Below are 16,805 nucleotides of genomic sequence, written 5' to 3'. Positions count from 1 at the left end.
CTGATGGTAGAGATAACAGTGATAGATCTGGCCAATTTATTATGAATTTAAAATGACATTGCAGTCTCTAGGACAGTTTTTTACCCAGCTTAATATAGAGCTTTGTTATGCTCATTGCACTGTTGGGACAAGCCAGTCTCTCCTTAAACCACTCCAGGCATTTTAAGAAATGTCAGTTTATTTAGAAGCTTTGATAATGACTTGTAGCCATGCTCTCAGATGTGACTCAGCTCTAGCAGAACTGAAGATATAACCAACCTGTTCTTTAGGATTAAACTGCTACTTGTTTTTGCTGCCAGTTATTCAATTAATGTAAGATGCTAGGCCATGAGAAACTATCTACCTCCCTCCCACATCCTTTATTAGCAGGTAAAAGAAGTTTACTACTGAGAAATGAGCCAACTTACTTAAGTAATTATGTACAATTAGGCCGCTGTGTACATTCTAGACTAATGATGGCTAATTGTGATACCCCAGCTGTTGTAGGATGAGGCCCTGTTCACAGCTGACAGGCTGTTGAGCACAGCTACCCATGTTTCTTCATTTTTCTCTCCGATGTCGACACATTCACACAATTAGCAGTGCCATCATGCAGTGTAGTGCAAGGAGGTTTCTAGTGTTCTTTTGTCAATAAAGAAAGCAACTTTCAGTCAAGTGCTGTCGTGAGACATGACGAGATGGTTGTCTGACATTGCAGCTTTTGTAACGCGGTCAGGTCGGCACGGAATGTTGATACAGTGCCGTAAGAATCCGAGACGGAAAAACCCACTGGAAGTTTTGCAGCATGAACACTCTGACATTTAACTAAAGTGAGCTGAAAAGAGCTGTAAAGGGACTTCTTGTTGGGTGCCCAGCATCTCTCTTGGATGACCACGCTTCACATCAGTTGTTGCATCTTGAGTGCAACTGAGGCCTTTGTGATATTTTAGGCAAACCCAAACCTGGGGAATGTTATTTAAAATATTTTTATGCAGTGTCGTTTTGATGTGTGTATTTTTTTTTTTTGTGGCCATCCACACGCTTGCATTTGGAGTATAGGTATATTCATCTGTTTTTCTCTTTGGTTTAACTGTGGGCTTTCCAGAGCTGCCTGAACAAGCAGGAAGGGCTGCAGGCTAAGATAGGAAAGTGTGTTTGACCTACAGTGGAGTCACCTCACATATCTCTTTGAGGAAGGATAGAATTTCTTCAGCATGCGTGTGAATGCAATGTGTATCTTTATTGTGTGTACGTTCATGTTTGTTTGTGTCTGTGTGTGTGTGTGTGTGTTTGCGTGCATGAGTGCAACAGTCTGCCTGTCAAAATTGGTTCAGCTGTCTCGGTGCCCTGTCTCTGTCAATCAAGACTGAATCTCAGGTCCCGTCCTCTCCCACCATTACGCCTCACTCTTAAACACCCCCACATGCCAAAACTCCAGTGAGACCCGGGTCCAAGCACTTGGCACCTGTTATTTTGTGTGCTGATTAACTTGTCAGTGCTGACATTAGGGCCAAACTTATACTGTTAAGTATTCTGTGAATTTACACCACTTCAAACATCTGACCGTGGTATTGCTTTCACTTCTCTGATGTAACTCTTCTAGTAGTAATCTGATCAGCTCCTGTACAATGCGTGTTACTCAATTGTCAACTTCTGGAGAGCATGTCATCCCTTTGCTATTCACAGAACTTTTATTATTACTGTTAAATTAGGAGATAAGAGTAAACACATTTAAATGTAGCCATATTAAGCTGCCCATTGGGTCACTTTGCACAACATAAGGCTAGAAAAAGGCCCAGAAATGGAATCAAATGTATTTGGGTAAATGTAAAGCGATCTTTTTTTGATGGAAGGCCTAGCAGCCACATCTGGGGTCCTAGTTATCTGCATGGAAGGAATGTTTTGTGACACTGGGGACTTCTCTTTGAATTGGCCATTCATACGATGATGCAGATAATGTCCGATTATTCTTGTTGCTATGTTATGACACTGAATAGGGAAACGAAGACAAAGGGTTGTGAAGTTTTCCACTGAAGAATACAAGGAAGAACGTGCAATGTGCCAGTTTCGTATAAATCATTTTAACAAACTTGCTGTATTTTGTACCTTTTATTAAAACTCATGCTTCGTTGTATAATCAAGACCCATTGTTAACAGTTTATATAACTTATGAGATGATAGGCAAGCAGTGACTTTGAAGCTGAACAGATGAATGGGCTGTGATTTTCTTTTTGGCTGTTAGTCACATCACTCGCTCTGGCATATCAGGTTCAGGGTTGATTTTCTTTCTTCGCTGCTGACACTGTATGCTTTTTTCCTTTTACTTTTTTTTAATAATGAATCTTCATAATTCTGTACTGCCTGAAGAAGCTTTAACTCTATTGGTCAAAAGGTTAATGAAATGCCATCTGGATCTAACTTTTAGAACGACAATAATAACAGCCAGAGTCTTGCTGAGATGTCAGTCACAACTATGATTACTCTCCCCTTGCCATCACTACCCTCAGAACCTTATTTTACCCACATGACCCTCCATCTGTGCTCACATCAAAGGACATATCCGTGGTTCTGACTGTGGCATTTGCAATGAGAGTGCTCAACGTGCTTCAGGGGGGCACGTCACCTCGTACCTCTGAACTTAAATGGGGAAGCAGGATGCATGTTCTCATCGAGGGTTCATTAACAGGCTTCACTGTTGTGGTAATGAAACTCCAGCTGCTAATGAGCACCGGCTGGATTGTTTTCTTGGCAGGAAGAGAGCCAGGACAGCTCCGTGGAGCCGGTCTATTCCTGGTGTTCCCCTCCTCCTCCATCCTTCTTCTGCTCCTCCTCTTTCCCTCTTCATTTCCATCCCTGCACCACACGGCTGCAATTTCACACCTGCTCATAAACTTCCTCCGACAGCAGATAATGATGTTGTTTTCTTTTTGCCTTCCTTTGCTGTACGGTTACTGGAATAACCAAAAGTGGTTCCAGGTACATCTCTACATTTTCCATATCTCCAGGGTAGTGTAAGACGTAGAGGAATAACCAGATAGACTGTATAGCTGAGCTGGTATAAAGTTGTGTCACATTTAAGTTTAAAACCAGTGTTGCTCTCACAGATAATGTGCGGTCCATTTGAATTGGACTAATTAAAAACTTGGTTGAATAACAGTAGTTAATGAGAAATATTAGAGCAATGGTGCTGAAGGTTTCATCATTCCTGCATTGCATTTTATCCACTGCAAAACTACAAGACACCACTTTACCAAGCCTATTTACCTTCCTATGAAATCAACACATTGAGGTTGTGAGCCTTGGTAGAAAGCCTATTGCTCAACTATCAATTTGCAGAGCTTTCATGGTCTGACTCTCCTAACAGCTTTGAGTTATTTAATCGTACACACAGGCTTCTAATTAGGATTGTATTTGTGTAAAGGCTTGTTATGCATCACGTTAGCAGAACACTTTGATTATTTATTAAAACTGCACAGGACTTCTGCAGAGTTTATAAAGGAGTTGTCACAAATTGCATTTCCTTGTTCATATAACTTTAATCCAGGGACCCTGTACATTATTTATTTTCACTAATTACTAGTAACGCATTAAAGACTTTCTAGCTAATAAAGCTTATCTGTCGTCTTGTCGCTTTAGTTTTGAATGAAAACCATTTCAAGCAAATTCAGGACCGTTGCAGTGGTTTGCTCAAGTGCTTACTGTGCTCCACTGTTCCTGTGACACATTTTTTAACCATGAAAACACTCTTTAAATTCGGCAATTAGGAATTTTATGTACCGAGTTGAACATTTTCAGTTAAACTAAACTCCCTTATGGAAAAAAAAAAAACATTGTGGTGACTCTACACACCTCTTTGGAATTTCTGTCCTGCAATATCTTCGCTAATTATTGACCTACAAAACACTGATACTGATATGTCTCTGTGAGAGAGTGAAAAAAGTGTACACACGTGTTTGTGTGACTAACCTAATCTCTGATCACTATGAAACCAGCAGGTCTGGCTTTTTTTTTCAGCCCCCCACCAGGTTATCTTGAGAGACAGGTTGACCACTTGCAGTCAGAAGTGCCCACTGCTGATAAGATTTTAAATCAAGAAACCATAGCAGCCCTCTTTTATGATTTCCTTTCAGGAATGTGTGACTGCTTGAGAAACCGATAAACCCCACATTGACCTCTGTCTTTGTCTTTTTTGCGTTTTCTTATTAGGTATGAAATGGATTGGAAAGTCTTTGCCAATTGTGCGATGAAATAATCAATTATACATGGGACACACAAATGTGGTTCTTGACCTGGGGAGGATTGCTGTTTTATTATGCGTCTCATATTGAAGAAACTGTTATGACAGAGGAACTAGAGAATATTACCCAGGGACACAGCTCCGACACTAGGATATGGAGGGATGGTGGTGTGATTTATGATTTGCACCAATATGTGAGGTCATTGTATACCATGCTTGAGAATGTGCTTGGTACAATGCCACCAGTTTAAAATGTGAATATCATCTTATATTATTGTGGTATTTTCTTTTCTACATGCTGAAAGACACTTCCTTAATGACTTAATGCGTAAAGCTAATTGGTAAACACACTCAATACTGCCGAGCACCAGTATGTTCTCATTAGTGACGGTGGTAAGACTCGGCAAACAAAACAGTTGGATGAGCAGCAGTCATCACATTAATATTGACAATGTCATATTGAAGTCAATGGCTGCTCAATAAAGCTTTTGATGTGATCAAATCAACGTAGGAGTGGTGGCCCAGAGAATAGAGACAGAGACTGAAATGAAGATGATTAGATCAACAACTATGTTGGAGAATTTTGGCAGGAAAGCGAAAAAGCAGCATGTGTTGTTCCTTCAATACCACAGCTGAACACTTTAAGGGGCCCTATTATGCTTTTAGGGTTTTTCGCTTTCCTGTAGTGTGTTATCTAGGTTTTTGTGCATTTAAATGGTCTGCAAAGGCTACTTCTGGGATTTTCTCTCCTACACACTCCCTCTTAGACGAAACACCTCCATTGGACTCCGTTGTTTACTTCCTTAACATAGTGACATCACTCCGTAACACTTACTCTCTATTGGTTTGCGCTCCAACACATTGAACGTGATAGGCTAAGGGACGGGACATCTCTAAGCAGTTAACCAATCACAACAGAGCCGGCCAGCTAACCAATCAGAGCAGACTGGGCTCTGGTTTCAGACAGAGGGTGAGAAGAGCTGCTGCAGCACAGGCAGTATGAGAAACATAAAGAGCTTTTTGAACATTAAAGCATGTAAACATGTCACAGTAAAGGCACAAAGTACAACTATGAAACCAAAAATGTAGCATAGTAGGGCCCGGTTATCAACCGAAAGATAAGACAGGCCAATGGATGAGACTGAGATTGTTTTCAGTGGCTTTCAGGAATGAACATTAATATAAACAATAATTAGATTTTCCATTATTCACCTCACGTGAGCTAGATTTACCTAATTTAGTACCGCTTGTCATGTTTACAGTGTAAAAAAGGTATTTCACTGTTTCTCATTGCTGTCCACAGATGGGAAATAGTTGGATGAATAGGCGAAGATAACATTCATAAAAGAACCAGATTAACCTTTAAGCTTTAATAGACAATAGCCCTGTTGTTTCATGTGTACCAACAGACTGAATAGTGAGTCACACAGTCTCAATCCATTCAGAAGGGGTTGACAAGCTAAAGCCAAAGAGATGTAATTCATAAAGCCGCGGTTCAACCACAAGCTTAACTCACATTTCTCCACCTACTGCATCTAGTTTGTTTTTATTTATAAATGCACGAACAAAGAACACTGTCAAATATGTTGCACTTTCAAAGGGAAAGTTTGGTGTCTAGCAGTGGCTGCAGTTTCAGTGAAAAATCTAATTTGTGTTGTTGGTACAGTGTATTGATTTGCAGGGAGACCATTGGCTCAAGAATGTGTTATTGATGTGGCCCATGAGCCTCAGTGTTGGTGCTATGTGCGTCACATATGTCAGCCTTCCTGTCTGTTGTTGTGTATTTATGTCAGATGCCTAGAGGTCTATCACAGCCTGAGCTCAGCTCCAGAGCTACCGACTGAACCTCAGTCAGGTAGGTTTAAGTGGTTATAAAGAACCAGTGATGAACATCGAACTGTGTCGAAACACTCAACACGTTGGATTTGTTTCTACAGTACATGGTATGATATTAAAGCCAGAGCAGGTACAAAAACAGATGTATTTCATTGATCTTTAGGAGGTTTCAACTCTGTTGCTATTGCTTCTCTTCTTCTCTTTTACTTCTACCTCTTGATTTTACATAACATCAAGTTGAGGGCATACAAATCTCAGAAAATCTCACGGTGTGATACCACATCGTTTTTATTCTTCTCAATTCCATAACGTTTGCGCTTTAGGACATGCCATGCCTTTGACAAACACTGAAAAAAACTATCACTGTATTCTATTGTACAGTAGCCATAAATGTGTGATGTGTAAGGTGCGCCTTAAAAAAACAAACCTGGGACCAGTTCCAATTGTCTGCACCTGTCTACTAAAAGTGGATGAAGCATGCATTTTGCTGTTGTGTACTACAGTAGTTACTATTGAGTAAAAAACATGACCCAACATAGTTGATATTTGTCAACAGCTGAAATAACAACTTTTAAACAATCTCAGTTTTTAAACTCACCTTGTGATGTTACATAAAAGTGATTTAAGTTAGAGTCGCTCACAAGTTCTTAAACCTTTTATAACTGAAAAATAAGTAAGGCAAGGCCAAACAACCACCAATATTGAACGCTTACATTCAAAACATTATCAAAGCCACAGAAAAAAAGACATTTAAAAAAATGACATGTACATGCTCTTCGCTATTAAGCTTTGTGCTGGATGTGGTGGATGAGAATTGACACTTGAATAATTATAGCACTCTTTAAGCCTTAAGAAGATGTGTGTTATAATCCAGTGACCCTGGAGCTATAAGATTGTCTGTATTGAGGCCTCAGCAGTGTCTTTGCACTCCCAATCCTTAAAGTCTCCTCTGAAGCATATACATGGGTCTCATTCGCTGTAAAGAACATGGTCCTTTTTACTGCACTGTATTTGGAATTGAGAAAATATGATGCAACTACAGTAGTATAATGTTAACATTCAGTGCTACACAGACAAAAGCTTCATTTCTTTCAGTTTAAAAACCTTTAGGCCTATTTTTGTCATTGCTATGTTACCTTTAGGGCCTATACAGTATTACAGTTTCTTTAAATGAAAAGAAAGAGCTTCTCCTAGAGGCGTTGCGATGGTCTGTAGTCGTTGCCAACATAAAACATATATTGACATTAGAAACCAGGCAACCCAGTGAGCAAATGTGTCAACATCAATATGCACAACGTATAACTATGTGCTGGTCAGACATTCCTACAGTATAACTATCTTGTCCAACACATTATCTGCTTGTTGAAAGACTTGGGCACATGACTTACATGTGCAATACCATAATGGCTTATACCGTTTTGTACAGAAGCCTTTGATGAATTACTGCCATGATTTATTCTTCCTTCACAGACTGCACTTGAAGTTATAGTAGACTAGCTGCATGCATTTTTAATCATGACCATGATCAATTAAGTGATGAATTAGTTCTCAACCCTTGTGCAATCTGCTCTTTATATCCAATGATTAGACATGAATTGTATATCCATATAAAAGATTGCTACTTTCCAATAGGGCTGCTCAATTCATCGTATTTTAATCGCAATTACTATTTTGGCTTGCAACGATTATGAAAACAACATAATCGAAATAAAACGATTATTTATTTAATTTAATTAATTTTAATTTTTTTAATTTTCTTTTTTTAATTTTTTCTAAAATTTCAGTTGAATTATACTTAAAGTTCAGCATAATCAACTGTTAAAAAAAAACTGTTCACATTTTCTTTTTCAATAAATGGATGTTTTCAAAGTAAATGGATAATCGTTTTTAATAATCGTGATATCAATTATTGACCCAAATAATCGAGATTATGATTTTTGCCATAATCGAGCAGCCCTACTTTCCAATGATAAGACACCAGTCCAGATATTGAAACTGCGAGTAAAGCTTATATAATCGCTGTGATGCGTTGGTTCTGCCATTTCATTCAGCTGGAGAAGTAGTGTTTATGCTCCCTTTGCAAACCAAGGCCACCTAAGTGAGTTTGCTGCAGGTGAACTTGAATCTGATTCTGTTTCTGACTACAGCAACAATGACATTCGCCTTGTGTGGGACAATATGCCTTCCTCAGTTAAGGGCTGAAATTAATCTTAAAAATAAAAGCTCCCTATGAAAGCAGATGCTCACCCATTAGAATACATAATCTGTGTGTGTGTGTGTGTGTGTGTGTGTGTGTGTGTGTGTGTGTGTGTGTGTGTGTGTGTGTGTGTGTGTGTGTGTGTGTGTGTGTGTGTGTGTGTGTGTGTGTGTGTGTGTGTGTGTGTGTGTGTGTGTGTGTGTGTGTGTGTGTGTGTGTGTGTGTGTGTGTGTGTGTGTGTGTGTGTGTGTGTGTGTGTGTGTGTGTGTGTGTGTGTGTGTGTGTGTGTGTGTGTGTGTGTGTGTGTGTGTGTGTGTGTGTGTGTGTGTGTGTGTGTGTGTGTGTGTGTGTGTGTGTGTGTGTGTGTGTGTGTGTGTGGGGAAAGGTGCTGACAGAGAGCTGTATAATAAGCTTCTGTACCTTGGACATCGCCCCCCCCCCCCCCCCCTCTTTTTCTCTGTTTGTTCTGTTAACTCTCAGGGAATGCTGGGACTCTTCTTTAATTAATAAGCCAAATCCAGCAACGCATAAATCATCTAATTTGTCTTAAGTGTTTTTTGTGAGGGTTTGAAAAAAATGCACCAATTTTTTTTTAGAATACGTATAAACAGAAAAACAGATAGTGGTCTTTGCCTTGTTGTTGGCACCCCAACCTTGAAATTGCTATCTAAACAAAGTGAGATGTGAGCCCATGTCCACTCATTACTATTCAGAGGCTCCATGAGTGAGAGCTGTAAACAACCAGAAAGCCCTGGAATTGGCACTCGAGGCGTTGCAGGACGGACACACACACACGCACACGCACACGCACACGCACACGCACACGCACACACGCAAGCCATAGCCCCCACCTTACTTGCTCTCTTTTTCTCTCACTACTTTGCGCTTCATTCTGTCCGATCTGCACCACATCAGCAGCAGCTGGAGAGAGCAGCATAGCCTTTCAGAGCAGAGCCGAGGAGGGCAGGGCAGCAGAGTGGCCCAGTGTGGCCCATCCAGTGGAGAGAGGGAATCTGCCCGCTAACGTTGAGCACTTCTCTCCCTCTCTGTCTCTCCCCCTCTCTAGAGCTGCAAGCAGAGAAACAAGCAGGCTCCACCTCCCCTGCCACTCAGGAACTGATGACAAGGCTGGGCTTTTTACTAGGAGAAGGGATCCCGGGTACGGCACGCACACCTATGGACGACAAGAATGAAAAGAAGGTATTTCAATTTCTCCCCCCCCAAACCCCCCCTCCAACTCCCTCTCTCTTCCACCAGCAGCTGCTGCCACTGCTGCAGCACACAGATAGAGGAGAGAGAGGAGGAGGGAGTTGTGACAGTGTAACAGAAGAATGGATTTTTTTGTTGCAGCTTGATTCATTTTTCCCCTCCTTATCTTTGAGGATTTAAGAGGCACCTCTGGAACTTTAAAAAAATGTTTGGCACAACAAAGAACGGTAACTGTCAAACTGTTTTGTTTGAGATCTTAAAGATGTTATAGAAAGTAAATGTGTATTTAAAATGGGATGCATGTGGTTTTATAGTCTCTCCTGTGTGGTGTAGTAGTCTCCCAGTAACTTGAGTGCTGTTCAGAGGCTCTTGAGAATGTAACAAGAGTATCTGAGCCCGGACCAGAAATAGAGTTATGTTAGGTCTGAGCCTCAGTTTGTTTGGTTCTACTAATTAAACTGTGCGAAGAGCAGACCAGAGCACACAGCGCTTCCCTCATCCATCCTGTATCTTCGACATGTTTTGAAACTGAGACAGAAATCCTTGAAATGTAAAAGAGACCTTTATGAATCATGTTCATTTGTTAAGATGAAGCAAGTAAAATGGTTTTTACTTTCATTTGTGTGCATATAGGTGTGTGTGTTTTCAGAGCTCAGTTGGGGAGGAGCACTTTATTGTCATCTGCCAGCAATTCTCTTTTCCTCCATGCTGCTGTTTTACAACAACTCTTAAACCCAGCATGTTGTTTTTAGTTCTGCCCGAACAGTAAATTATTAAATGTCAGTGAGCTGTTTGGTTCCTACTGTGATTTGTTAGGTGGTTCTGGGTGCAGCCCTAGGCTGGTAATTGCCAAACGAAAACTACTGGCATGCTGTTGCAAAAAACAACAGATGGGAATAAGGACATGTTATGTAGAGAATATTAACATTCCACAAGTTGTTAATGATTCATAAAGTCATGTTGCATCCTTCTAATTCTGCTGTGTGTATCCATTGCCTCTGCAAAACATGGAGACCTTTAAACAGCAACAGCATTGATGAGTGTTAATATGTATTGAGTTAAGAGAGTTAAGAATATATTTTTTGCAACAGGAATACTGCAGTAATGTTTTAAGGAGAACAGAGGATGCTCTCTTAACAAACTCTTAAAAACACTCTATAATTAGAGTAAGTAAAGAATGGAAACGTGTGGCGCAGGGGAGGGTGCGTTGGTGTTCGGATCAGGGGGTCACAGGTTCAAACCCCACTGCAGTCAGCATGTCGTTGTGTCCCTGAGACACTTCACCCCAAATTGCTCCTGTGGGGATTGTCCACAGCATTGAGTATGTAAGTCGCTTTGGATAAAAGCGTCTAACAAGTGACATGTAATGAATGATTCAAAGATGTTATTGCAATAACAATTTGCAGTATGTGAAAGAGGCTTTCAAACAATCAAGCTATGTTTTAGGCTCAGGTATTATCTTGGAAATGGTTTGTTTTGGTTTGCAGAGATTTTAATTGGAGGGCATGTTTGTTTGAGGCAATGCAAAGCCTTGTAATAAGTGGTGCTCGAGAAGCCAACTATGGGTGAGAGTCCTTCAGGCAACAAAATATCTGCAGTGAATTTGGTATTTTAAGGATGAGGGTTGATTTTATTTAACTTGAGCTTGTGTCTGTGTTTTTTAATTGGAAAAAAATGATGTATGAAATATCAAGTGTGTGTGTGTGAAACTGTGTAAAGGCTTGGCCCTTCTTACAGGGGGACGAGGATGACCTTCTTCAGCCGCAGTATATTGTATGCAATCAGAATACAGTTAAGGATGACACAGAAACAAGACACACCAGCTTAATTTGGTCTCCTATGGTTGTCAGTTTGCTCTAACAAAGCATTAGCCGCTTTATGGTCGTCAGACAGGCTTGCCGGTATGCATGAGGAAGGTATCTTTTGTGTCACAACGATGGATACTGATTCTCTTGTGAAATTCTCTTCAGGCTTATTTTGTTTCCTCCAGACATATGAGTGTGTAATTTCCAAGCCTCGCTCCATTTACAGAACCCATGCCCTTCGGCTTGTGTGTCATGCTCACACATGAAAAGTTTATTTCTGAGGGATCGTATGCATTGCTTTCACATGATCCAGAACTTAAATCAAATCATTTTTTATAGTTTTCTCTTTTCTCCTTCCAAATAAGGTTGGCACATATGTTTGGTTGTATTTATTGCTGCTCATGCTGAGAAAATGTGAACATGATGCCAGCTGACCGTTTATAATGGGTTGACTTCATACTTCATTGACATATTTGATGAGTAGAGCACATTCTTGGTGTACCTTAACTCTTTATTGTATCCTTCTTCTTCCTCAGTGCTCTATAACTAGCCAGGGTATCAGCCCCTGCTCCACTCTGACCAGCAGCACGGCGTCTCCCTGCACCGACAGCCCATGTTCCACGCTCAACAGCACGACCAGCCGCCCCCCCCCTCAGCCGCTCCAGCCCCTGTGGGACCATCACTAGCCCCAGCTCCACACTTGAGAGCAAAGACAGTGGCATCATAGGTAAGAAATAACCAACTCTTTAATATCAAGCAAATAGAAACGTGTATGGAAAAACTGGAACTAGTACCAATGTCCTTACTTTGACGTACCCTGTTCTTGACTAAATGTAGCAATAAAGACTGATCATTCATTAGAAAGTCCCAGTTTTGTTTGATTCGTGTTCGACACACCCTTGTTGCAAGTTTGAATCTTTTGATTGTGGTAATGTGCAGATTGAGACAAACATGTGCCAAAGACGCAGTGAAACTGATTTGTAGCTAGAAAGCATGGTTGTATACAATGAATGATTTAAAATAATTGCATAAAATCAGCTTTGGAAATGTTTTATAGGGTAGCAATGCATCCAACTCCTTTGTCAGGTCATAAAGATACTCACGCACAATGTGTTAGTGTGAGCGGCACTGATTGTAAATATGCATTTGTTTAAAAGAGACATTTGTCAGACCTATAAGCTTTCAGCTTAGACTCAGCCAAATGTAAGCCGGAGATAGGAATATATAGGTGAACATATAATATGCGATTGCGCTGTATGTACTGCACAAATACTGTACTCGAGGCAACTGTACAGTATGATGCAAAACTGAAGCATATAGCAGACATATATATATTTGAACCCATATAACATGATGTAGAATGTCTGTCAAACTAACTTTGCTGCTGTTTAAAACCAACTGTTGCCGATATATTCAGTAACTACACTAGTAAAGCCAGTGATGAGCCAGGTCAGATCCAGTAGGAAACCAGGCACAGGGAATCAATAGTTGATTTAGGAGCGTGAGGAACCCACCTTAGGCCACGTTTACACGGAGACGAAACGGGTTGTATCCGCTACAGTTCTCTATCGTATGGACGGTTCGTCCACACGAGGCCGTAACGGAGCCACGGAAACGGAGCCCTCAAACGATAACAGCTCCCAAGGTGGGTAGATCTGCGGACGAAACGCTCTGGGGGGGGCAAACGGCTCCGTGTGCACGTCCTATACTATCATTTCCTGATAACGATGACGCCATAGCCCCGCCTCTCCCCACCTCTGCTGCTCACCCCCGCTTCACCCGCGTCATTGCTGATGTGTTTCACCAACAACAACAACAACAACAATGGCGGATCACAGGGATGCTTTCGCGCTCCAGACGCTACTGACCATGCTACAGATGTTAGAGCAAAATCTACAGCTCCTCTACCACAACCATCAGCAACAAGTGCACATGGAGAACTACATGAACTACATGTTGCTAAATCCACCACGGAGAATAAACAGAAGGGCAACCAGGCAACCATGGCAACCATGCTCGGGAGGTCTTATTCGCTGCTTTCATTGTATTTTGTGGCGGAAGTACAGCGCCACTTACAGCGTCTCCAGCGGGTCGAGCGGTCTCGTGTGGACGGACACGTTTCTTGAGCCGATTCCGTGTGGAGTAATCTTTTATTCTTTTTTGGCATTTATCCTGCACAATACAACTGAGAGTTTTCCATGACACTCTTCTATTTCTAATTTACAATCCGAGAATGGTGCCTTATGTGCACTCTCTGTGATTCAGTTAAACAATTATGACATGCTTCATGTCACTCATTCATCCTTTTGTTAAACCCAGTGGATATCTTTGTTGGAATGATTAGAATTTGAGTCAGGTTGTATTCAGCCTTAACCATGTGCCAGTTATTTATTATAGAGCTGTGAGAGAGCATTGCGGTGACAGTTTGACGTTATATTATATCTGTAGTAATAGCCCTGTAAGACATCTGGGGATTTACACAAGCTGGCAGAAATACAATGTTGTCTATTGATGTATTCATCCGCCTGCTGTTTCTTCTCACAAACCTTCCGGCAGCTTTCCTTGGTTGAACTTAAATCATTTCCAAATACGGAAAAAGTTAATATCCTTGTAGGATTTCAAACATGTTATGTCTATTTGGGTAACCGTTTGACATGACTGTTCTGCAGTAAAAAGCAATGAGAGCCAAAGCTGGATAAAACATAACAATCTGGAATTATTAGTAATGCAGATACTGATTACCATGAGTCAGTCAGTCTCTTCCCCCAGAGCAATATCATAGCTAGCTTCTAAAACATTTATGGAAGCTGTGATACAGTATCTTCCAGCATGGAGACCAGGATTTGACATAATCACGTTGCTTGTTGTGTGATGATGCACAATATCTTGTTGTAAAGCTACTGCAGACTTTTTTTTTTGTGAAAGAATGACACAATGTGACATTGGTCGACCTCCCACCCATCGGCCTTAATAAGACATTTAGCAGACCTGGAAGAGAACAAAGCTATGTTGTGTCCACAAGTCAGATTCCAGCCAGCGATGAATGTTCCCTGTTCTTTGAAGTTTGACTCTGACACAGATTCCAAAACCACATTAATTTGGCTTTGTACTTCGTTAAAAGCTGCTTTATGGAATTTGAGCGATTTTGCGAAGTCTTAACATTTACAAGATAGCTCCCAGAGGAGTTTCTGCATGAGGTGCCTGAAGAAAGATCCCTGTAGCAGTGTGCATAACCAGCTCTTAGTTTGGTAAAATTATAAGCTTTCCACACGGTTTTAATAAATAAATATATATTCTTTGAGACAAGTAAGCAATCCCTGTATCCTCTTAAACATCAGGATGACTGTTAATACAATCCTCACTGCAGGGCTGGACGTGACTGTTGTCATGAATGACTTGTATTTGCCCAGGTAAACAGCACAGGAGACAGAAGGTCCATGATGTGTTGTATTAATGAGTGGTGATGCAGCATGCTGCATTCTGAAATCCAGATTAGGAGTGTGTGATGCAAACGCAGCCAGCTGGCCGATCAGATCCAGGCCTCTGACCGCGCTGATGCTTCTGCATCCAGCTGCAGCTCTGTGGGCCTCCACTCATCTTTTAGGATTGTTATTTGATGGTTAGGTTGGCCTGAGGGAGGATTAAAGGATTTGTTATCATGTTAGCAAATACCTGTCTGAACTCAAAAATACTGAAGGCAGTATTCTACCACTAGTTCTTCACTCTACTCTTCAATATGTTTTAGTGTGAATTTTCTTTTATAGTTCGGTTGTCTTACAGTGGTTCCTTCAAAAGATAGTTGGTGAAAAAAATCAAAGGACATTCAAGGTTTCTAGGCTCAGGAAATTCGTTCTAAAAGTCTTTCCAGTTTTCATTACTCTCTCTATTAGTATGACGTCAGGTGGTGAAGAGTTTAAAGAAGGGCAATGGGAAAAAGCAGGGCCTTATTCTAAGTTAAAAGCGCCATTACAGAGATTAGAGATGAAGACAGATAAATGTTCATAGCCCACAAAGAGCATCTTACCTCCTTCACTTGCTCTAATTCCCCGCACTGTTTTATCTCCCCTCAGCCACCATCACCAGTTCTTCTGAGAATGATGACCGCAGTGGCTCCAGCCTGGAGTGGAGTAAAGATGGCAGCCTGAGAGGCAGCGGGCGCCATGGCCTGGCCCAGAGTGTGCGGGCTGACACCTGCTCTCCTGTGGCCGAGGAAGACTCCAACAGCGCCACATCCACGCCCGCAGACACCCCCTCCAGGACAGACCAGAAGCAGTCCAACCCTGCAGGGGCACCGAAGCCTCCAAGTCGCTCACCTGAGGGACCATTTCCATACTCATCGCAGACCACTTCTTCCCTCATGATGCCGAGGCCCAACTCTGTTGCAGGTACTGAAAGCCTTTGTGATTTTGTTTTTTAAGAGGTAGATTAGGGGTGTCAAACATTCGGGAAAGGAGGGCGTCAGAGGGCCCGCCAGAGGGTCAAATCCGGCCTGCAGGATGACTTTTTTAAAGTTTAAAAATGACAGAGAAGACATTAACTGCAATTTTCCCAACTTTAATGTATTTTGTATATATACATTTTATACATTTACAAGGCAGGGGGATAACTTAACCTTCTTCCTTTATAGTTCCAGCTTTAGTGTGTAACTACAGTTCAGGTGGTCAGGATAACTACACAGATGTGGAAATGAATGTAAAATAAATACATTTGTAAAAAGATAGTTCATTAATTTTGCACATTTTAAAAAAGTTCTTTTTTGCACTAAAACAAAAGGAACAATTTTGAGTTTTTTTTATAGGTTATTATGCTATGATTTAACTGGTCCAGCCCACTTGAGATCAAATGTGGCTGTATGTGGCCCCTGAACTAAAATCAGCTTGACACCCCTGAGGTAGAGGAATGTGTGTGTGTATACCTTTCCTCATTGACTCGTGCGTTCATTTAGCATTACATTAAACATTTAAGGCAAACATTCTTCTAGTAGCCTAGCAACATTTGTTATTCTGACAGGAATTCTCTGACTCTGTGCTTGGGTGTCTCTCTTTATCCCATTGTCAGTCAGTTCAAGTTTGTTATGCTATGATACGACCTGTGCCTGAGGCTGACAAGTGTGCTGTCATTTGTAGTCCAAGCAAAGGGACAGGACACACACAGGGAGAAGCATCTGTAGACCTAGAGAGAATGAGGCTTTCTCTCAGAAGCCGGGTTGCGCTTTACAACAAGGAGTGGGGTATCAAGGCAGAAGTTTGGGATTAGGCAGCTGTTGTGTGCGGTGCCTGGGCGGACCAGAGCACAAACCACTGTCTGGCTGATCTGTTCTGCATTCCTGCCCTGGAAGCTCCGTGTTATGGCTCAGCTCGCCGTATCCACACAGCTGTCACAGTTGTTGATATCCCTCCGCAGCTCCTCACTTTCCCCCCTTTTCCATTCCTACATCTCCCCCACACGACCTCCCGCTGTTGTTGCTGCTTTTGACCTTAGCCCTGTTGTAACTCACGCAGCAATGTTTTACATCTCTCTCTAAAACTAAAGACCAAAGGCT

The 16,805-nt window shown here is 41.5% G+C and overlaps 1 protein-coding gene across 1 annotated transcript in view; it reads left to right on the top strand.

The window, feature by feature from the left end:
- The window catches only part of tanc1b (tetratricopeptide repeat, ankyrin repeat and coiled-coil containing 1b), a 95,188-nt gene that overhangs the window by 41,536 nt on the left and 36,847 nt on the right, over nucleotides 1–16,805 (top strand). Inside the window, 4 exon segments of the mRNA XM_034134454.1 lie at nucleotides 9,316–9,449; nucleotides 11,800–11,910; nucleotides 11,912–11,990; nucleotides 15,334–15,648. Of these exon segments, the coding sequence (XP_033990345.1) occupies nucleotides 9,316–9,449; nucleotides 11,800–11,910; nucleotides 11,912–11,990; nucleotides 15,334–15,648 (639 nt within the window).

Source organism: Trematomus bernacchii, unplaced genomic scaffold, assembly GCF_902827165.1.
Source record: "Trematomus bernacchii unplaced genomic scaffold, fTreBer1.1, whole genome shotgun sequence".
In the NCBI taxonomy this organism is placed as follows: domain Eukaryota; kingdom Metazoa; phylum Chordata; class Actinopteri; order Perciformes; family Nototheniidae; genus Trematomus; species Trematomus bernacchii.
This window is presented reverse-complemented; position numbering and strand designations above follow the sequence as displayed.